The sequence below is a fragment of the Globicephala melas genome, chromosome 1, assembly GCF_963455315.2.
Source record: "Globicephala melas chromosome 1, mGloMel1.2, whole genome shotgun sequence".
NCBI lineage: Eukaryota > Metazoa > Chordata > Mammalia > Artiodactyla > Delphinidae > Globicephala > Globicephala melas.
In genome coordinates, this window is record NC_083314.1 from 91,458,496 (window position 1) to 91,480,371 (window position 21,876).

The window sequence follows — 21,876 nt, forward strand, 5'->3', positions numbered from 1 at the left end:
GAAGAGGCAGACAGGGAGCCTTCTACCCTAGAGTTAAGGACTTTGAGGAAAATCATGCTGGGAAAGGAGCTTATCTGAGTCCTGTTCAGAAGACCTGGGTTCTGGACCTGTCCCCACCATTAACAGTTGCGTGGCCCCATGTAAGTCAGACCATCTTAGGACTGGAAGGGGCCTTCTAATTCCACCTTCCAGGCTGAGCAGAAATTCCTGCCACGAACCCCCGGCACACGATCGTTCGGGGTGTCTCTAAACTTCCAGGATGGGAACTCCACTCCAGGACAGCCCATTCCTTCAGGAGTTTTGTTAGGAAGCCTCTCTTTTCCAAGAGGCCTGGAAGGACCCAACACCAGAGGTTAACAGTGTCACCTCCAGGGAGGACAGTGGGATTGAGGGGGTGATGAGGCTTCCCAGTTGATTTGGTTTGGGACGCTTTCAGTACCACGTGTTAAATTTGTAATGGCAAGGAAAACAACAAAAAAGTCAGGTTTTTCTGGATTTGAAGCCAATCTGCCTTCCTAACATTTCCACCTACTGGTTCTAGGTCTGCTCTCTGGGATCAGAGAATAATCTAAACCTACTTCCCCTCTGATACCCTTCAAATACGTGAACTTGATCCCCATCAAATTTCCAATAAGCCATTTCCAGGTTGAGCTGCTCCTCACGTAACTTGGTTTCCAGACCAGTCCCCATCCAAGTACCTCCCTTCTGAGCATCAGAAAATAAAACTCAGTGAGTTGCAGAAGGAAGGAACCAATCACTCCTTCAGTTGGGTGTTACCTTATGCTAATTAATTAACGAGGCTGAGAAGACACCCTTCTCCCTTTTCTGTGTGCATGTGGCGGCATGATCAAATCACTTACTTCCTCAAGCCTTGATTTTCTTACCTATAAAAGGGGAAAACAATACCTTTGCTATGAGAATCAATAGAGGTTAAGGAAATTAAAAACATTAAAAAGCACAAATCTATACTTTAGGTATGATGACCTAGAAGCCTCATTCCATTTAGACAGCAGCTAAGTGTAGGGCTCACAGAGCCAGATGGCTTGGGTTCAAATCCCAGCTTTACCGCTTATTGGCTGTGTGACCTTGGAGAGATGACCTAACACTGCTGTGCTACAGTTTTCTCCTCTGAAACAAGGATGATGATAACACCAAGCTCAGAATGGGTGTTAGGTGTATTGCCTGGCACTTAGTAAAGGTTAGCTGTTTGGTATTATCACCCCGACTCTTATTCCTCCACAGGGAGATAAGGGGCTCACCGAAACGAGGCGAATTCATGGCACCTAGCTGAAACGTGAGGCCATCAAACCAAACCGGTCATTTGTCACTGGAGAGAGTTGCTCCCCCAGCCGAATATCTGTAAACAATGCTTTGTGCTAGGCGCTGTGCTGAGGGTGTCACAGGCCCTGCCTCACTGAACTCTCCCAATAGCTGCATGAGGTAGATACCATTATTGCTCCCATTTTACAGATGAGGAAATAGAGGTTCACACAGATTAATTAACTTACCCAAAGTCACATAATCAGGAAGTGAAGGAGCCATGAGTCAGACTCCCAGAGTCAGTCTCCATCACTATAGCTTCCTGCTCTTTTAACCAGCTCCCTAGTTTGGGTCCCACTCCAGGTTCGGGGACCAGAGGGAGCCAGAGCCTTTGCTTCCTTGACAGCATTGTCTGCTGTTTCTGTGAGGTGGGGAGGAGGGGCGGTCCCCTGCTTCTCTCACTGAACTCTGCCCTCCTGCACACTGCCCCCTCCCCTTCCCCCTCCAGGGGTCTGAGGGTGTCACCGGGGACCCCAACTGCATCTCCTTGGGTCCCCTCAAGCCCCCCTGGCACTGGGTACCCTTGGGCTGCCTGCTGGGTTCTCAGCCCCTGACCATGAAACGGTTCCACACTGATCAACAACAACAACAAAAAAAGAAAAAGAAAAAAACCCCAAAATACCCAAACACCATTTTGGACATGGGCCCTGATGCGTAATATCATTATGGAGTCAGCAGTGCATCCCATTCCCTTATTGCCAGGTCAAGCTTCTCTGAGGCGAGCCTGGCTGCAAATGGCTTTCTCCTGTCTGGGGGAGCCGTAGCCTCTACTTGCCCTCCACGGCTGGAGGAGAGATTTTATCTTTAATTGACAACTGGCTGCCTGCCATCGCCTTGCCTCTGCCGGCCCAGGCTCCAAGCGCGATTTTCTCTTTGCTTCAGGGACAGGCTTCCCCTTACTTCTCCCCTCCCCTCAGCCCTGCCGTCCTCACCCGCTGCTCCCTGGTGTGCTCCTGTCCTTTCCTGGTGTGACCGGACCAGGCAATCTCAGAAATCTGGGGAGAAAAGCTGAGAGCAACAGGAAATGGGTGAGGAGGGAGCTAACACTTGCCGTGCACCTACTGCATGCCACATGCAGACAGATGACACTGGGCCAGGCCTTTACACTCACTGGCTCTGAGACAGGGGCTATCATTAGCCCCATCCTACAGGCAGGGAAACTGAGGTTTGGCAAGTTGCCCCAAGTCACCCAGCTAGGAAGTGGCAGATCAAGACCCTGAACTGAGGCTCCTTTGACGCTAAGTTTACACCTGGGATAAAGAGTAAAGAGAGCACACATGTGCCCAGGCCTGGCTACATAATCCGCGGAGCCCAGTGCAAAATGAAGACACAGGGCCCTTCTTCAATAATTATCAGTAACTTCAAGACGGCAACAGCTGAGCATTAAGTCGGCTGTGGGCCCTTCTGAGTGACGGCACAGGTGGCACGGCCCTGAAGCCAGCCCCGTTCATTCCCCTGTGTGAGTGTGACAGGGACAACAGCGAGGGATGACGTCTGAGCATCACTCACCCCCCCCATCCTATCTAGGCCCAGGACCATTCGCTCCCCAGCCCTAAGTGGTCCCAGTTGTGCTCCCAGCCCCTTGTCGGCCTCAGTTCATCAGCCATCCACCCAGTCATCACAACGACTTCGGCATCCCCAGGGCCTTGGCCGACATAGAACTGGTGCAATTTCAGGGAAGAGGAGATGCCCCCTGCAAAACAAGCAGGGATACAGTGGGACCCCTAAACAAACAAGTCTCTCCTTCCACGTTACTGCTGGGGGTGGTGGTGGGGCGGTGGCAGCAGTGGAGATCACTGCCCAGAAGCCCGGGGTCCCAGGTTAGTCCTCTTGGCGCGACCTTGGCCAGGTCACTTTTCATCTCGAGCATTTCACGTCTGGCTCTAAATGCAGGGGTTGGGCTGCACTGGTGATTCCTGGTGGGGGCGGGTTAGGAGTGTGTTGCATTTCTCAGGTGTTGGGGGTGGGGGAAGCCCGGGGAGGTCCCCACAGATACAGAAAGGAGAGGCGGAGGCAGTCACTCACACAGCGAGCACGGCAGGACGCTCCAGATGTCTTTATTGGGGCTTGAGCACAGCATGACAGTCAAAGGCATGCAGACAGGGCGGCAGGGCCCAGCCTAGGCACGCCTCAGACACACGAGGGGACAGCTTTAGAAAAGGACGACCAACACTAGGGAGGGGCAGGGCGGGCTGGGAGTGGGGAGGGAGGGCCGACGCAGGGGCAGAGGCCAAGGTCGAAGGGGGCACCTGGCCTCGGCTATTGCACGCATACTCTGGCCACTAGCCAGGAAGTACTGTATTGCAACTGGTCTCCGCTCGCCCGCAGCATTCCCTTCTCGGACCCCTGAGCCAGGTGGGCAGACAGACCCCTTCCCTGCCCGTCCGCCCAGCAGCATCTTTGGAAACAAATGGACGAAGGCGACAGAACAAAAAACCAGAAATAAAAAAAGACAAAACACCCCCTCAGTCAAGGACACAGGGAAGGTGGAGAAAGGAGTGGAAGAAGGTGCAGAGGAGCCCCGGGAAGTCCCCCAACAACTGGGGCGTGGGGTGGGAGGTAGAGCCCCAATCTGGGATGGGGTGAGGCTAGTGGAGCAGTGACCCCAGGGGGCAATCTGGCCTTCCACAGGCCTCTGGACCACAGGGGAAACACTCCCAAGAGGGAGAGTCTAGCCGGGGACCACCCAGCTGGACTGGCAGTTCCCAGGTACACTTTTCCTGGGATATTCCACACACATATTCAGCAGAAACAAGGAATCAGTGAGGGGGAAGGGAGTGAGGGTGGGGGTGGGGCGAGGGCCTGGGGAGACACAGCCTAACGAAGAAGACAGACCACCAAGAGCACATGCACTACACACAGTAGTATAGTATGTATGAATATAGACACTATATGTGCATATATATCTCTTCAATGTACAACAGAACAAGAACATCAGACCCAATGGCTCTGGGCCCCGAGGGTCACATGGGAGGTTTCCCATCAGTCCTGTGCAATCAAGGATATCTGAGTCTTTCCCAGCGAAAGATTCTTGCCTGGGTTCCAGAGCTGCCCTAAGCCTCTGGCTTTCTGTCTGTCTGCCTGTCTCTCTCACGTTGGTGCCGCTTTAAGAGAGGGTGAGGACTTCAGCCTGGGCATAGTTGGACGAGAGGGCATCTTGGCAGGTCTCTGTGTTTAAAGAGCACAGGTGTGAGACACTTGGACACACACTTTCGGCTCAACATTGCCTTCTTGGGGGAGGTGGTGGGTAAGGAGTTCAGCAAAAGAAAGGGAGAAACAAAAAACGAGATGTTAGAAGGAAGGCAGCTGCTGACCTATAGGCAGTGGGTTGAGGAGTAGGCCAGGAGCGGAGCTGGAAGGTGTGGGGCCCAGAGCTAAGAGTCCAGGAAGAGTGGGGATAGGGAGGAAAGGGGGTGAGCCCTTCATCACCCCTCTGCCAACCCAGCACTGGGCCACGGTGACCCATAGGTGATGTTACAGCTTATCTCCGTGCCTGTTAGGTAATGAGCTCCAGGAACCAGGAGACCTTAGGCCCTCAAAGCTGCAGTGCAGTGGGAAGAGGGACCACAGCTCTGCAGCCTGGCATGGAGGCAGTGGGAGAGGTTTCTGGTAGGGTGGTGGCTCACAGCCCACAGGCCATCACCTGGGCTGCTGCCTGCCCAGCCTGTGCTCCCCCCTGACATAGCTCCATCTGCTGTCACCACCTGGGGCTAGTCCATTGTCCCAGGGAGCCGGTGAGGAAGGCTCCTGAGTGTGCTGCCGTGTCATGCCCAGTCCCCTTCCTCAATCTGGCAGGAACAGAGTCCCAGCAGCTGGAGGTCAGGAAGGACGACTGTGCCCATCTCAGGAGAGACAGCAGGAAACCCAACCCCTCAGTGAGCCCTTCTCGGCATCTCCTCCTCAGCCTGGGACGGCAGTGGTCTGGGCCTTCCCTTCCCCTACCTTCTCAACTGGGGCACAGGTAGGGCAGGCAGGAGGCTGCTGTGGGGGCAGGCATTATGCCAGAGAAGGCGATGTTCTCTGGCCAGGGCAGAGGGTCCCCCGTCTCCCAGGAAGCTCTGCGAAAGGGCAGCCGGAGCTGTTATGCAGACTCCCCTCTGACTCCCATGCAGTCTGGGCTCTGGGCGGAACAGGTACTTTCCCCTCTGGCTCCAGCTCCCAGCCACCCCTCTCAGAAGCCCTGGGGGCTGAGAAGTGGCCTCTAGGCTTGTCAGCAGCCCTGGTACAAACTGGAGGGGTAACAACTCCTAAGCGGGCTGCTTCCCTGATCTACAGGGAGCGGCCGGGCCCCAGCTGCAGGGGAAAGGCTGTTAGAAGCCAAAGTAATGGGTGGAGGTCCGAGTCCAGATCCAAGGTAAAGCAAACTGCACTCTCAGATTGTGGGTGGGAGGGAGAGCCCTCTCCTGAGGAGGGAGGCCCAAGGCCTGGGCAAGCCTGAGGCCCTCCCCAGGCAGGGCCTGGTGTACAGTGGGGCTCTGTAAACTCCAGGGCTCACTTTGCCCTTTCTGAGGGCCCTGAGAGGAGCTGAGGCAGGCAGCCTACTCAGCTCTCCCGTCAGCTCACGCTCAATCCTGTGTCAACCCTACAGAAGCCAGAGAGACAGGAGGGGTGTGTGGGAGCCCACCTCCCAAGGCACTAGGGGCTCCAGCCTGGCACTCCTGCATCATGTCGCCCGGAGACATCTGTGCCCACCACGGGGGTGCCGTGAGCATGCCCGTCCCTGTGGGAGGGAAGAGAGGGAAGGAGGCGGTGGGTGCCGTGGAAACTTGGGCTCCTGACAACTTGAGGGCTGCCACAGAAATAGCCGCCTCAGTTCCCTGAACCAGAAAGGCAAGTGAGAGGAGAAAATAGCTGTGGTGCCCATGCTACACCGGACACCCAGCTCCTTGTGTCCGTGTCAGAGCCAGGACCCCTGCACCAGGGAGCCCGGCAGGAGCAGGACCGAACCCATCCTCCCGGAGGAGAAGCTGGGTTCTCAGACTGGGCTGGAAGGGTAGAAGGTGCCCTGCTCCCATCCTGCTCTCCAGGGCTTCCCTGTCCGTGTCCCCTTCTGAGGGGCAGTGACATGGATGCCCCTGTATCTTCTCAGCTCTTCTTCTCGTCATTCTGAGAGCAAGCAGGAGGCAGGCTCCACAGACCACAGCAGCGCTGGGGGAGCCGAGGACCCACCTTGCACAGACTTTTCTGGAAGGGATACTCCTGTGTCTGCCCAAGGCTGAAGAAGGCACTGAAATGGGGATGCTCCTGGAACAGGCTCTTCATCACCCCCCCAACTCCATGAAACGGTCTGACCTTTCCGCCCAGCTCACCTTCTGGGGTGGCCTCCAGAGTCCCCAGCCTCCTGCCAAGTCCCAAAATGCTGTCTGGCGGTACCCATCTCTGCCCACTCTGGAAGGAGCAGACATGGACCTTCCTTAGTCATTCCCTCGACCAAGTTGCATAATCTGACTCTAAAAATTGCCAGGCACACGGCTCCGCTGCCAGGTCTAATCCCCATCAGGTGAAACAGGCAATGCCTCGGCTGAGGTGTTCCGAGCTCCCGGGCTGAGGAGGTCCTGGAGAGCTTGGCTGGTGCACTGGGGAGGGGCCCCCTGCGGCTCGGCCCACCCTGGGCGCGGCAGGCTGCCCGTCAGGGAGCTGGTGGGGGCAGGACGGCTTCAGTCCCTACACTTCCCCTCAGCTGCCCCTGCCCAGGGTGCACCCCTGCTCACTCAATGACTCACAGACCTGTTGTCCTCCCTGGCTCGTTAGGTAAATGAATACACTTAATTATAGAAATTAGATGAGTCTCCGGTTCTGGCAGCGATACAGAGCACAGAGGCTGGGTGGGAGCGGCAGGTGACTCAGAGGCAGGGCTGGGAGCTGGAGGGAGCAGCAGAGGAAGAAGAATTGTCGGGGAAGCAGAGGAAGCAGCGTGGCAAGCGATACTGCAGCTCGGGGTGCAGATGGGATGCTGGGCTCCGCTGCTGGGCGCCACCCTGAGAGGAGGACATCCCCGCGCCTACGCAGCCAATCCTTGGCTCTGACTCTAGGAACTCCCACCTGCACCCCACGGCAGGCCTGGAGAACATCAGGTGGCACCGCTCCCCCAAGGAGTCAAGCCCTCACACACCGGCAGAGATGTCCCAGGGGACAGCCTTATTCCTGGCCGGTCTGGGTGTGGGATTGACAGACAGACAGACAGAGATGTTCAGTTGCAGGCTGTTTGGTTCCTGGTTGAAGGCCCCGAGGGATGGAAATGCATTTGCTGTGATCTAGGTGGGACCCTGCGGGGCAGGCTGGGCCCAGAGACACAGTCCTGGGAGTGACGGCACCCTCAGCTCAGGACGGGAGCGAGCGGGATAGAAGGCCTGCAAGTAATCTCTCCCTCACTCTCAGGTCCCAGAGCTGGACATTTTGGGGAGCTGGGTGCTGTGGAGGAGAGGCCTGGGGGCCTGAGTTCTCCTGAATCCTGCCTGGCTTCCGCAGGCCCCAGGAGGAACGAGGGCTGGAGGCATGTGAGTGTGCCTGTTTGCGCGCGTGCGCCCAGGGGCGGGGTGAGCCGAGGGTGCAGCTACGGGGCTGAGTGTCCAGGGGGTGGGCTGGTGAGGGCGTGGAAGGGGTGGGCGAGCAGAAGCTTTCTTGGAGGGTAGGGTGAGCTGTACCGCGATGCCAGTTGAGATAGCCCCAGACTGGTTCCAGCAGCTCCTGTTGTGCTGTTTAGACTCCGGGACTTTTCACAGCCTTGGTGAAGAAAAGGCACGTGGGTCAGAGGGGCACAGCTCCTTGCCTGAGATGCTCGATGGGATCCACGTTCCGGGGACCCTGCAGGGCGGGCAGCCCCGGGACTGGGTGGAAGGGTCTGGTCCGCCTGGGAAAGGCTCCCTGAGTTTCTCTGGTCTCTGGATGGACCCCTGGGCCCCACACTCAGCTGACCTTTGCCCTATCATTGTCCCCAGGTAGGTTTCTCTCCAGTTGCATGAAGCCCCTACAGCCCTCAGTACCCTCCTTGCTCAACCCTAATTGCCCTAATTAGCACTCACCACCTTCCTTCCAGGGAGTTCACCTTCAGTCACATGCACCTACAGGGTCACGTGGGGTCTGTGCTGGTGGCCGGAGGAGGCCCGGGCCCACTCACTCCTGGGCCTGAATGTAGCCCAGGTGCAGAGAAGTGTGGCGTGGTGTGGCATGGGGAAAGTTGCCGAGCGCGCACTGGGAGTTTGGCGATGCTAACTGCCACGCTTGCTTAGCAGGGCCTGTTTCCCAGCAACCCACCTGTTCCCTCTCGAAGGTCACTCTAATTGGCTGAGCTACATGCTTGTTGCCAAGAAGCAGTGTGGAGGCATCTTGAAAATAGAGCAGCCGGGCCCCACAAGCAGCCAGAGAGATACGACGTGGTGGGACGCAGGCTCCCCAGCCCCATGCGTGCACACACACAGTCTCCTCCTCAGATGGGACCTGTTCCCCAGGCCCTCATGGTCCCTGTTCTGACTTGCAATCTCACAGCCTCCTGCGCACCACTACTTCCACTGAGCCCCTCACCACTCTGGATGAAAACAGGGGTGATCAGGACTCAGTTCTGTTTGCTCAAGTCCTACGTGGGGGGTGGGGTCCCCTTCACCCCACCTTCTACACCATCCACTTAGCGTGCTCCAGCCAGAGCAAGACTCTGGGTCTGAACTAGGACACAATGGAAGCCACAGCACGTTTGGGGTGGGGCAGGAGGGAGAGGCACATCCAGAGCCCAAGGAGTGGGCTACACAGAGGCCAGGGTTGACCAGAAGAACACAGAAGAGGGTGTAAGAGTCTGAGCACCGTCCACCTGCAGCCCTTTAGCTGAGCCTCCGGGCCACCTCCAGGTTCCAGGTTGCTGCTCCTGCTTCTGCCACCCAATAGGACACATGCCCAGCAAAGCAGGACGCATACCTCTCAGGTCTTGGTTAGGGTCAGGGTGCCCTGGGGATCCCTTGGGGACAGTGGCGCTGAGGAAGCCAGGGAAAGGGACTGGGAAGGTATCCCTGGAGGCTGCCTGGGCTGGGCAGGCCAAGGGACATCCCTGGGGGGACAGAGACATCACAGGCTATTCCTACAGCAGCCACTGCCCCGCCTCACTCAACCTGCCTTTGGTCTGGGGTTTGGGGATGGCGGGAAGTGGCGGAGGGGTGTTGGGCTGAGAGAAGGTTAGTTAAGAAGGGAAGAGCTTTTTGCGGGGAGAGTTGGGGTTTATCCTGAAACTAGGCAGGCTGTTTAGAGAGATCAGGTCACAGCGACAAGGCAGGAAAAACAAAAAAGTGACAAGGAGCTAGGCAGAAGGGACACTTGGCCTTAAGAGCCCTGGCTCTCAGCCACCACTGGCTCTCAACCATCCCTAATCATTTCGGTCCCACTTTTTCAGGCCAGGAATCCCTAGCTCCACTGACCAGCTTCTGCATGGGGTCTGCTGATGGCATTTCAGCCTTCCCTTGAACTTGCCAAATCCTTCAGACCGCACTTCAGAGGGGAACCACTCTCCCTGTCCACCCCTCCCCCTGGTCACCCTTCTGGCTCTACCCGGAGTGAACAGTTCCATCTCAGGGGCTTGCAGATTTCGGCTGCAGAACCCCCAGTGCAAGACGGAGGAGGTGGGCCTGAGCCAGGCTCTCTGAAGACCTCACACCAGCACCCCGCTCTTACCCTGACTCCTGAGTGTGTTGGCATCTCCCAGGACTACTTACCTGGGGAAGCCTGAGCTGTGTTTAAGGGAGGCCTAGGGGAAGGCTGGCAATGGCCATGAGGAGCCAGGCCTGAAGACCACTGCAGGAACCGGAGGAAGAGAGGCAATAAAATGGAGGGGGCGGCAGGAGCCTCGATCTGGGGTCCCCTCACCCTCTAGCACTTGTCTTCCCCTGGGGGAACCCAGGGGGCTCTGTGTATCTTCTGGGGATGCTGCAGGCCTTTCTAATCCAGGAACTGGAATATCAGGGGACCCATCCTAAAAGCAAGGGTGCATCCGAGGCAGAGGAGATGGTGTCCATGGCCTCAGAGGAGGAGGAGACCTCAAGCTCCATGGGGGACACTGGGGAGACTCAGCTCCGTGGGGGCTAACCCCCTGCCCAGCCTGGGGAGCCATACCTTTCCGGACACTACCATCGGCACAGGCAAAGTCCCCAGCGCTGAGCAGGAAGCAGGCAGCTGCCTTCTTGTTTCTGTCTCGGGTGCCGGAGCGTCGCAGGGCCCGGCGCTCCTCCGGAGTGCGGGCGGAGGCCAGGGGCTGGGTGAGGCCGGCTCCCTCCTCGTCTGACAGCACCGCGCTGGCATCGCCGTTCTGCTTGGAGTCTAAAGGGGCGGACAGAAGGAAGGCTGCATGAGGGCTAATCCCAGACCTAAAGCATCACTTACCCAACCCGAGGGGAGAGTGTTGCCGGAGCCAGGGAGTGGGTCTGGTCCTGGGGGGCAGGGGACAGGATGCGGGCTTCCCTCCCAGCCTCGGCCAGGGCCACAGATACCCTAAAAGCAGGGATTCCCCAAGTTGGCCCTTTGAGATCAGTCCAAGGCAGGCAGCAGAGTCGGCTTCTGCCCTGGGTCTGGCTCAGGCTGACACACGGATGAGTTTGCATTCCCTAGGAGAATGTCTGGCTTGTTGGGGTGAGGGTAGCACTGCCAGGGCTAAACTGTTAGTGTGGCGTCCGCAGCTGTCTTCCTGGACCACCCGAAGGCACTTGTTCACCAGGCATCCAAGCCAGAGTCAGTGCCTGAAGGATTTAAAGCCCTGTGCTCTCGGGGCTCCCCTGTGTCTGGGGAGGACCCCGAGGGGAAGAGGCTGCAATTCAGCTCCTACTGCTGTGGGCTCTAGTCCCACCCCTGCTCCGCCAGGCACGCAGCAGCACAGATGAAGCTGAGCCCTGGGATCTGGAGAAGGGGCGCTCCTTGGTCTGAAGGCAGTGGCCAGGGATGCCCTTTCGTGACCGAGCAGTTAGGGTCAGGCTGAGGAACGGCTCGTGGCGCCGTAGGTATTGCGGAGCCAGCCTAGGGACTTGTACATTTTGATATTAAGTTACTCTCTCTGAGCCCTGAATGGACCTCAGGGTAGAGCTGAAATTCCCTGGGGTACTGGCTGGGAGATTTATGTTCAGGGATTGGGGAAGACGGTACCATCTTGGTGGGGGAGAAGAGGGGGGCCTAATGGGTACTGCTCCATCAAGGTCTTTGAAAGACCCGGGCCCTTGAATGACCCCAGGGAGTGAGTGGCTCCAGCACGTAGGACGGGCCACAGGTGAATGTCCCAAGTCAGGCACCTCCCCACAAGGACGAGTCCCACTTTGCCCCCAGAGCCGAGACAGGAGCTGCTCCCTTAGTCTCCTGGCACCACCCCACCCCCCGCTCCCCAACGGCCTGGCATCTGACGGCCCCCCCATGCTAGGAATCCCATACCTCCCTCAGGAGCCCATCCCGTACCTAACAGTTGGGTTCCCACTCTCCAACCTAACTTCACGCTGCTGTGGGTGAAGCCAATTTCCTTTCACTCTTGACTCAGGTAGAAGCAAGCTTTCCTGGGGTGGCCTTTCTCATCCTTGAAGAGCACGATTCAGACCCTCAGGTCCTCCCGTTCCAGGATGCAGCTACCAGTTTCTTCCACCTTTCCTCTCCCCTCTCCCAACACTGCCTGGGCTGCTCCCTCTTGGTTCCCTTCCGTCCCATGTTAAACCCCGAGCCCAGGACTCAGTCTAGCTTGTGCCAAACAGAAGGCAGACTCCCACTGCCATTACGTTATCACATTTATCAGGCCAAGAGACACTAGACTGGAACGTTTGGAAAGAAATGATTCATGTGTTGACTCTCCTCAGAAGAACAGCTGCCCGACTCTCCAGCTAATAAAGACAGCGCCCGATATTTGTAAAGTGGTTTTAACTTCTTCAAGCACTTTCATGTCCATCATTTGTTTGGGTCTCGTCAAAGTCGGGGTAAGACATTGACAGCATTCCCGTTTTACAGGTGAGGAGTCTATGCCCAGAGAGGGTGAGTGACTGGCCTGTGGGCACACAGCATAATGGCCAAGATGGGATTAGAAACCCAGGCTTCTAATTTACAGCCCCACGCACTGCCCAGAGCAGCCTAAATTTAGGGGGATACTCACTCCACAGAGCCTGATGTTCAGGAAGCTATCAGAGAATAGATATTCAGCCTCCATACTGTGCCCTCATAAAGGCACGCCTTATATTTCGGGAAGCCCAGAGCAATAAAAGCACAATCCCAAGTTCCAAGGGCTGAGTTTCACCTGGGAACTCCCCTGGCCACTGGGGGAGAGGTGGCTTTCCTTCCCAACCCCCAATCTCACCTGCCCGTTTCCTCTCAACCACACCCTCTTCTGGGGCAGGGGGGCTGGCATCACTGTAGGTACTGTCCCTGGGCGAGGTCTCCTGCGACTTGCAGTAAATGGGCGACTCCAGCTGGGGCGGCCGAGGCACGTGCTTCTTCCGTTTCTTGGGCAGCTTCTGTTTGGCCATGGCCAGAGAGTAGTACATGCCGAAGTTGTTGACAATGACAGGCACGGGCATGGCAATGGTGAGCACGCCGGCCAGTGCACACAGCGCCCCCACCAGCATGCCTGACCACGTCTTGGGGTACATGTCCCCGTAGCCCAGCGTCGTCATGGTGACCACGGCCCACCAGAAGCCGATGGGGATGTTCTTGAAGTCGGTGTGATCATTGCCCCGCGGGTCGGAAGGCCTGGCGCCGATGCGCTCCGCGTAGTAGATCATGGTGGCGAAGATAAGCACGCCCAGGGCCAGGAAGATGATGAGCAGCAGGAACTCGTTGGTGCTGGCGCGCAGGGTGTGGCCCAGCACGCGCAGCCCCACGAAGTGGCGCGTAAGCTTGAAGATGCGCAGGATGCGCACGAAGCGCACGACGCGCAGGAAGCCCAGAACGTCGCGAGCCGCCTTGGATGACAGGCCGCTCAGCCCCACCTCCAGGTAGAAGGGCAGGATGGCCACGAAGTCGATGATGTTGAGCAGGTTCTTAACGAAGTCCAGCGTGTCGGGGCAGCACACGATGCGCACCAGGAACTCCAGCGTGAACCACAGTACGCACACTCCCTCGATGTAGGTCAGGATGGGCTCCGTTTCCACCTCCCGCCGGAAGCGCACACTGGTAGTATTCCCCACCCTGTGGATCTCCGTCACGTTGCGGTCGATGTTGAAGGCCTCGTGCGTCTCCAGGCAGAAGGTGGTGATGGACACCAGGATGAAGAAGAGAGAGGCAAAGGCCACCACCTATGGGCGGGGAGGAGAGTGAAGGCAGCTGTCACGGACAGATGCACCCAGCAGGGACTGGGCCCTCGGCCCGTAGAGGGAGGGGCCGTGGGTCACCAGGCAGTCTGTTAGGTGGTGAGAGGTGGGATTAAGGTACACAGTCAGGGGCTGGAATTCCCTCCCCAAAGGGTCTTCATCCCTCTGCTTGCGTGCTTTAAGGCAGCATGTCCCAATCCTTGTCATGGTGCACAGAAGTTAGAGGCTGCCTTTAGCTGGAAGGAACTGAACAGAGGACTATAGCTGCCTGGCCCTGCCTACTGCCTAGCTCTGCCCACCTCTAACCTGATTGTGCTTTGAGGCTTCTCAAACTGTAATGGCTGTATAAATCCTCCAGGAACCTTGTTAAAATGCCATTCTGATTCAGGAGGTCTGGGGCAGGGCCTGTGATTCTGCATTTCTAACAAGCTTTCAGGTGAGGCTGCTTGCCCACAGACCACACCTCAAGTAACTAGGCTTTAAGGCAGTAAAGTGACCTGGACCACCAGCGTAAGCATCACCTGGGAACTAGTTAGAAATGCAAAGCCTCGGGCCCCGCCCCAACCTACTGAATGACAAATGCTGGGCGGAGGGTCCAGTAATGTTTCAACAATCTTCCAGGTAATTCTGATACACACTAAATTGCAAGGCCACTACATTAAGGGATATGCCTAGAGGCAGGGGGCTGGCATTCTACCTATTAAGCTCCGGCCATGACCCACCTCCTCAAGCCCCAAGTCCCAGCCCCTCCTGCCTGCCTCTCACCCTAGGATGTCTGAGCCGACTGCCCAGACAGTGAGAAGCGTCTGAAGAAAGACAACCTGCTCCGGGGCAGGAGACAGGGTAGTCTGCCCAGAATAGCCACCCTCCCGTTCCCGAGAACTGACATTTCCTGGGACACTGAGCGCCAACAAAAAATAAACTGCACCCATTGGGATCAGAGTGTGGCAACAGCTGATCTGGACAGCTGCTGGGATCTCGGCTAGAATGATGACAGCAGCACTCAGCAGAGGAACGGCTGGGTTTAAGTGTCCAATCATTATGAATGGAGATGAAATGCATGTGTAATAACACCAATTACGGAGCCTTCATCTGTTATTCATGTGATGCCATTCACCACTGTCAGGGTGCTCCTTGCTGGTGTCCATGCCCCCTGCTGTTTTCTGTCCTGCTTGGTGGGTGGGGATGGGCTTCCTCCCTGAGCAGCGGGCTGAGCTGATAGATGAGGGAGGACTGTGGCCCCACGACCCCTTGGCAACCCCCATTGCCTGCCCCACTCTGATTTCCACCTGGCCATGGCATTGCCCCGTCTAATGATGCCTCTCAGAGATGCTTTCCTCCCTGGGAGTCTGCACCAAGACGGGTGAGGTGGGTGGGCACAACTTCTTCTTGGTACTGCAAAACACCAGTGGAGAATACAGGGGGATCTGGGAAAATGAAGCAAGAAGTAGCACCTCCAAGGGCGTCTGGAGCAGGAGCGAGTCTGAGGAGGGAACTTTGGGAATGAACATTCATTACCCATCTATTCTGTGCCTGGCATACTTGGGCACTCTATACGTGTTATCACCTTCAGTCCTTCCTGTGAGGTAGGCCCCATTATCCCATTTTCCAAAGGAGGAACTGAAGATCAGAGAGGTTATATACTTGCCTAAGGTCACACAGCCTGGAAGGGATGGAAACCAGACTTGAACTCAGCACTGTTTAACTCAGGGGCCGTACCTTCTCTTCACACCTCCCAGGCAGGGTCAATTCACAGACCCAGGAAAGTCTTCTCTGAATTAACAATACTGCTCCCAGCCAGCTCCCTGATGACTGCTATTTCACTCTTAGGAATGTGTACCTTTGGCTTGGGACAGACACCCGCCACACAGTAAGACTTATTTGTACTTGAACACGGACAGGTTGATCAGATAACGGCAAGTTAGGAGAAGCAGGGTAGCAGACCACAGACACGCTTTTCCACTTGACAACTCTGCCTGGAGCTTCTCTTGCCTGCTTCTCCCCCCACCCCCAACCCCTCCCGCCCCCCCCCCCATGAAGGTGAATTTCAAGTTCCCTTGCTGGTTTCAGTTTTCTTCCCCTGAGAAATGGGCTGTCAAGACAATACAGGTTGACATGGGCATTAGGCAAATAGCTCCAGCCTATGGGCTCTCGAGGGCCATCCAGAGATGAGGCGGTGGAGGCACCTGTCCAGTGGCCACGGTGATGCTGGGAACCCCGAGTCCTGGCACCGCCCTCCCAAGCAGAGGGCATTGGGGTAAGGGGTGGGGTCAGCACATCCCAGATCTGCCAGGAAGCCTGGGAAGCAGAAGCTGGTGCTCTTCTGAGGAAAAGTTAGCCAGCAGAGTTGGCCCACCTGGGAGCCCAGCGTGAAGTTAATTGGTGATTTGGAAAAACAAGTTCAGGAAGAGCTGCCACGGGGCTGAGTAGAGGGCACAGGGAGGGGAGGGGAGGGGAGGGGAGGGGAGGGCAGGGCGGGTGCTGTGGCCAGGGCCACTCTCTCACCAGCAGAGCCAAGGTGCCTTCCTCAAGTCCACCCCAAGGGCTCCTTCTGCAGCAGGCCCAGTGGGTGCAAACCACTCCTCCCTCCTGCATTAGGGAACAACCCCCTGAATTCCTGCAGTGTTCACTCATTTTTTTTTTTTTTTAAACGCAGAACCATCCCATCTACTTACTTCTACCCCTCACTGCCACCCTCTCAGAGGATGCGGACAGGGAAAGGGGAGCCACATGTGTCCATTTCTCAGGGGCAACAGAGGCACGAGACAGGGCAAATGACTTGTTGAGGATTAAACTGAGGCCAGGTCTCCTGACGCACAGCTCAGAGCTCTTTCCTCTTGGCCTCTCTGACCAAACAGATGGGGACAATCCACTCCTCCCTGATGAAACCTACACGGGGCCTCAGTCTCCCTTGTGGCCCCTCCAGGCTGGTCCCAGGAAGCCCTCACTCCCTGAGCAGACAGGTAGACCTAAGGCCGAGCGGTGATAGATGCAGTGGCCTGTGCTCTGGCAGGCTGCCCCAGGTGGGTCCCGAAGTTACAGGTACCCCTTCAGGGCCCTAAATTATTCCCCAAACCAAGTTATTTTGTAAGTGGTGGCCCCGCTTGCAATCGGTGCCTTTCACCGGGGCTTTTCCCTTTCGTGGCAGGGATACTGCTTTCATTCTGCTTTCAACCCTTGACTGGGACCTGAAAGGGACCAGCGAGGAGGCGGCGGCTGCAGCAGCATCGCCCAGCCCAGAGGTCAAGGCCTCACACCTGAGCCTCCTATCCAGTGCCCCCACCCCCCAACGCTGGCCCATCCTGCGAGGCTGGCAGGGCCCCTCAGAGCGCTCCCCATCGGCCCCTGCCACACATGGGGCTGTGCAGCCTCGGGGAGCTGAGACTGAGGGCAAAGGAGAGCTAAGGAGCCCTGGGGTCAGCTGCCTGGGTGCCTCATCCCGGCACTGCTACTCAGTGAGGGAAACGGTGCACTCTGTGCCTGTTTCCTCGCTACAAAATGGGACACTACTAGTGCCCCCACTAGTGTTACTGCAGGATTAAATGAGCTTCTACACAGCAAGTGCCTGGCATACAGTAAGTGCTCAATAAATGGTGACAGAGCTGAGGAGGCGAGGGGGCCTCCGTGAACACCCGTGCGCAGCTTCTGAGGACGAGTTGGATCTGGAGCCCAAAATATCACAAAGCCTTTGCTTCACAGAAGAGAAAGGGACTCGGAAGGTCATTGAATTCAGTTCCCTTTCTGCTGTTTTATAGGTGATGAAACTGAGGCCTGGGAAGAAGTGACCAGCCTCGTTCCCATGGCCGAAGCTGTCCGTTCTTTCCACTGTGTGGGGACAGAGGCATGGATTCTGCTGGAAGTCAACACTGCCCAAGCAGGGACTTCCCTGGCGGTCCAGTGGCTAAGACTCTCCGCTTCCACTGCGGTGGGCGTGGGTTCGATCCCTGGAGGGGGAACTGGCATACCGCATGCCGCTCGGTGAAGCCAAAGAAAACAAAAACCGAAACTGCCCAAGCAGAAGACCGCTTGTGTGGACTAGTTCGGCCAGCAGCAGCCCCTCTCCTGCCAGCTGGGAGGATACAGGAGGGTCTCGCCACCCTGGACAGGAGGGTCCTAGCCTCTCTGAAGGACAGTGCTACTCCTTCGAGCTTCCTGCTCCCTTGGGCCCCTCACACTGGCTGGCTGTATCCTGTTGGGGACCCATCTGTCTCCAGAGACCCAGGTGTTTCAGCTGGTGAGCCAGCCCCATGACCAGCCTCCTTCACTGAGCTCATCCCACGACTGTCTTTGGCGGTAATGTAAAGTCACACACTTCTGGACGCAAGTCCGGCTCTGCAACTTACTGCCCAGACCTTGGGCAAGTTACTTACCCTCTCTGAGCCTTAAGGATCTTTGTTCATAAAATGGAAAACCGAGCACCTACTATGTGCCAGACACTGTTCTGGGTGCTGTGGAACAGTAGGAAACAAAACACCCCTGCCCCTTAGACCTTCCATTCCAGTGGAAGGAGACTGTCAACAAATAAGTAGAGTATGTCAGATGGTATAAGAGGGAGAAAAATAAAGAGAAAGGAGGCTAAGAAGTGTGAGGGTGGGGGAGCTATTTCAAATAGGGTGGTCAGGCAAGGCCTCAGTGCCAAGGTGACATCGAAGCAGAGACCTGAAGGAGTGAGGGAATGAGTTATGTGAAGATCCAGCAGAACTCCAGAGGCAGCGGGAACAGGCAGTGCAAAGGCCCTGAGGCTACCAGCATACTTCATGTATTGACGGGATAAGAGTACCTATCTTATAGGGTTATTTTGAGGATTAAAAGAAATGATGTTTGTAAAACTTAGCACCGAGCCTAGAGTGGCTCAGAAATCTGGCAGAGGCTGGGTTGGGGGGGTGGGGAGGAGGTGACAGACACCAGTCATTGGGAACTGCATACAATCAGCAGGAGCAGGGGAGGGGAGCCCAAGGAGGAAGGGCCAAGGAGACAGATGGACAGATAAACATAAGAAGACTCATGCCCAAAAACCTATATTAAGGATGAAGTGTAGGAGAAGAGAAATTTGAGAACACAGCCAAAGACACTTGCAGAGGAAGATCTGAGGGGATGGGATGAGGAGCTGAGCCTTCTGGGGAAGTGAGATCCTAGTGCCCAGGTGGTGCTGGAAAGGGAGTGGGCAGCCCTGCGGGCTGAGAAGCAGGGAAGGAGAGGAAGTCTGCCAGGCAAGGCATCTCTGAGCTGTCCCTGGGCTCCTGGGTGAGGACCTGTACTATGATGCCCAGGTCCCAGCCGAGGGACCCCAGCTCCTCCCCCTTCATGGGCTGCCCAAGAGCAGAACCTGGCTGGCCCTGGGCCTTCCCATCCTGAGCCAGGACCCTCTGGTTCTGGTGTCAGAGCCAGCCTCTACCATGCCCAGCCCCTGCCAAGCTAGCACCTGGGGCCTCTCAGGGCCACGTGGCTGCCTAGAGCCCATGAGTCCCAGAAGGAATTCAGGCCAGTCCACGTCACCGGCCAAGAACTTATCCAGACAAATGCAATTCCAGGTTCTTGCCTATCTGTCGAAACACCCCTGCCCCTTAGACTTTCTGTCCCATGCTGTCCTCTCTCTGCTCTGGCTGGTCGCCTGGCCAGGAAATTCCCTTCTTCACTAACTCTGCATGGTTAGGCACTACCCACACTGAATATTTATTTATATATTTATTTATAACTGGCTTCCTTCTAAAAATTATTTAAGGAAGCTAAGTCACTATCACGCAGGGCCTACCCAGTTTAACTTCTATTTCCTGGTTGAAGCTTCCCTGCATACCAGCCCCCCTCCAAACAAAACCTCATCGCACACAGAGGTGGGATTTATCACTTCCCCCTCTCACCTTCCACCGAACTTCATGTTTTAAGACTACTGTGGCCCCTCTCCTGATCTACCTTGTATTATTATTACCATTTCTTGTCACTCAGTTTTCCCCAACTGCCACCTACTCCACCTGATCTGGTTCTCTTTAGGAACAGGGACCACCTCTAACTCGTCTTTCTATGTATAGAGGCCAGCCTGGCGTCTGGCAGGTAGTAAGTGCTCAATAAATGTTTCCTGAATGACTGAAGCCAAGGTGACTGCCTGCACCCTCTCCTGGTCCTGGGGAGCCTGTCACGAGGAGAGATCATCAGTCTCACTCACTGGGACTAGAGGTGACAAAGGGATGCCTAAGAATCCCTCCAGGCACCTGGGCTCTCAAGACTCTGCGGCTCTCAGGGGTGGGTCAAGCCAGCTGCCTGATGGGGACCCCTGCCGGGGGCCAGTAACCTTCACCCAGCCCAGAGAAGTCCCCAGCAGGGAGCTGGGCCAGGTCGTGGCAGGCTGGCTGCCGAGGAACAAAGTTGGCTCGAGTACCCTTGCGCTCAGCATCCCAGGCTGACGCGGACCACAGGTGGAGGTGAAGGGCCTGGGGGCTGCCGGTTCCCAAGGCCCAGCTGCCTAACTCCGTTCCTGCTTGCTCTTCCCCCAACTCTCCAAAATAGCCCAAGTTTATTTTATCCCTTCCCCCACTTTACACCCCACCCCAAACGGAGACAAACAGAAACACCTCATCATCCAGAGACAAGATGTTCAGAGACAAATGTTGGTCTGTTCAGAACAAGAGAGGAAAACAGAAAACAAACCCAGGAGACTGGGAGGCTGCCTCAGGGCAGGGGTGGGGGGAGGCCTGCAGCCCTCGGCCTAACATTGCTCCTGTTCCCGGGAGGGCGGTAGAGGGGCTGCCCTGGGGCATGCTGGCGCTGCGACCCTAAGGGTGCCGCGGAAGCTGGGGCACCCAGTCTCCTGGGCTCAGGTTCCTGGCCCTTCCTCACCCAGAGGGCATGGGACTGCGGGTCCTGGCCCTCACTCAGAAGCCTGTCATGCCCACCGACTGGCTGGTCCCAGGCAACACCCAGGCCGGAGAAGCTGGGGCCTTCAGATGGGGTGAGCAGGAAGCGAGCTCTGCATGTCCCTCCTAGAAGGCCTCGGTTTCATTCCTCTGCCTGGGCCACGGAACACCTAGTCTCTTCTCTTAACCAAGCCCCCTTTCTTTTTGTCCTATAAAAAGCCCCACAGTGAGGGAAAGAAAGAGAAAGCAAGCTCAGGTGTGAGCAATTCTAGGGAGCAAGGAGACAGAGCCTTTAGTTTGGAGGGAGAAGTGAAGGAAGGGATGGGAGGAGAGCAGAAGGGCCCTCCCCTCCCGAAGGGCCCTCCTGAAGTCAAGGGCCCTCTCCAAGCAGTAGCCCCAGGAGGCGGCCGAAGCCGGGGACAAGCACAGACGTGGACGCACAAGATCTGGGCTTGGATCCTAGTTCTCCCACCAGCTATGCGACCTTGAACAAGCCCCTCTGGGTCTCCGTTTCCTTCTCTGTAAGCTGAGGTTAATAATCCCTGCCTCACATGGGTCAGATAAGGTATTAGAAAAAAGTGCAGGTGTGCCAGCACCTGACAACTGGCACAGTGGATGCCCAAGCAGTGTGAAACCCCAGCTGCAGCTGCCTCTTGGGGCAGTGGGATCCCGTGGGATCACCTCCTCTACTCAGAGGGGAAACGCCATGAGAAAACTCAATCGAGGTACTGATTTAGCCAAAGGAGAGCTATCATCCTTAATAGGGCTGATAACTGGACTAAAGCCAGCTCAGCCCCTGGGACCTCTGGAGACTGGGGATGAGGAAGGTGAGTGTCCCAGGGTCCCATTCATCAGGCCTCCTGTCTGCCCTCAGAAAAGGAGGAAGGCCTGATCCTAGAGCTCCGGTTGCTGCCCAAACCCTGACTGGTCCGCCTCAGTCTGGGAAGTCACCCTCGCCATTGCTGAGCCCTCCCTCTGCCTGGGACCACGGGCAGCGGGCAGAGGGGGACAGGATCAGCCTGCCTCCTGTGCTTGCTCCCAGGTCAGGCCATGGGAACAGAACCACAGCAGCAGCTGTCCGTGGACCCAGCCGCTGTGAAGGGAGCAGGGTGAGCACCCAGGCTGGAGCCTGCCTGAACAGGAATGGCTCTGCGGGCCAGGCCGGTAGCTAGGCAACAGGCTCCCATAATCAGCTCAATTCACTTTCCGTTTGTATCTGTTTTGTTCCTGTCATAACGCACTACTCAAATGACCAGCTGCTGTATGCAAAGAGATGCCCGGGGCAGCGCCCCGCTCCTCTGCCCTTACTGGCCCTCGGTGAGCGCCCCAAGCCCACTCCAGTGCTGCAGGCCCCTCCCTCTTCCTCCAGGGAGGCAGAGGGAGGAGGCCGAGGGAGGGAAGGTATGTGCACAGACCCAGGGGACAGCACAGGGGCAGGGGGTATTATTGGCCTGGCGTAAACA

At 56.8% G+C, this 21,876-nt stretch overlaps 1 protein-coding gene across 7 annotated transcripts in view; it reads right to left on the bottom strand.

Annotated features, from left to right (window-relative positions):
- Nucleotides 1-21,876, bottom strand: part of KCNC4 (potassium voltage-gated channel subfamily C member 4) — a 50,211-nt gene that overhangs the window by 23,664 nt on the left and 4,671 nt on the right. For 3 of the 7 annotated variants that reach the window (XR_009564458.1, XM_060301458.1, XM_030868975.2), the window contains exons 2-3: nt 12,614-13,550; nt 10,411-10,614 (exon numbers count right to left, since the gene is read on the bottom strand). Coding sequence is in view for 6 of the 7 variants with exons in the window: in XM_060301458.1 (XP_060157441.1) it covers nt 10,411-10,614; nt 12,614-13,550 (1,141 nt within the window). In the remaining variant the exon portion in view is untranslated. Of the gene's footprint in view, nt 1-3,367; nt 4,551-6,490; nt 8,044-10,410; nt 10,615-12,613; nt 13,551-21,876 lie in introns of those variants that run through there. The other 4 variants (XM_030868976.2, XM_030868978.2, XM_030868974.3 and 1 more) reach the window with 4 other exon arrangements.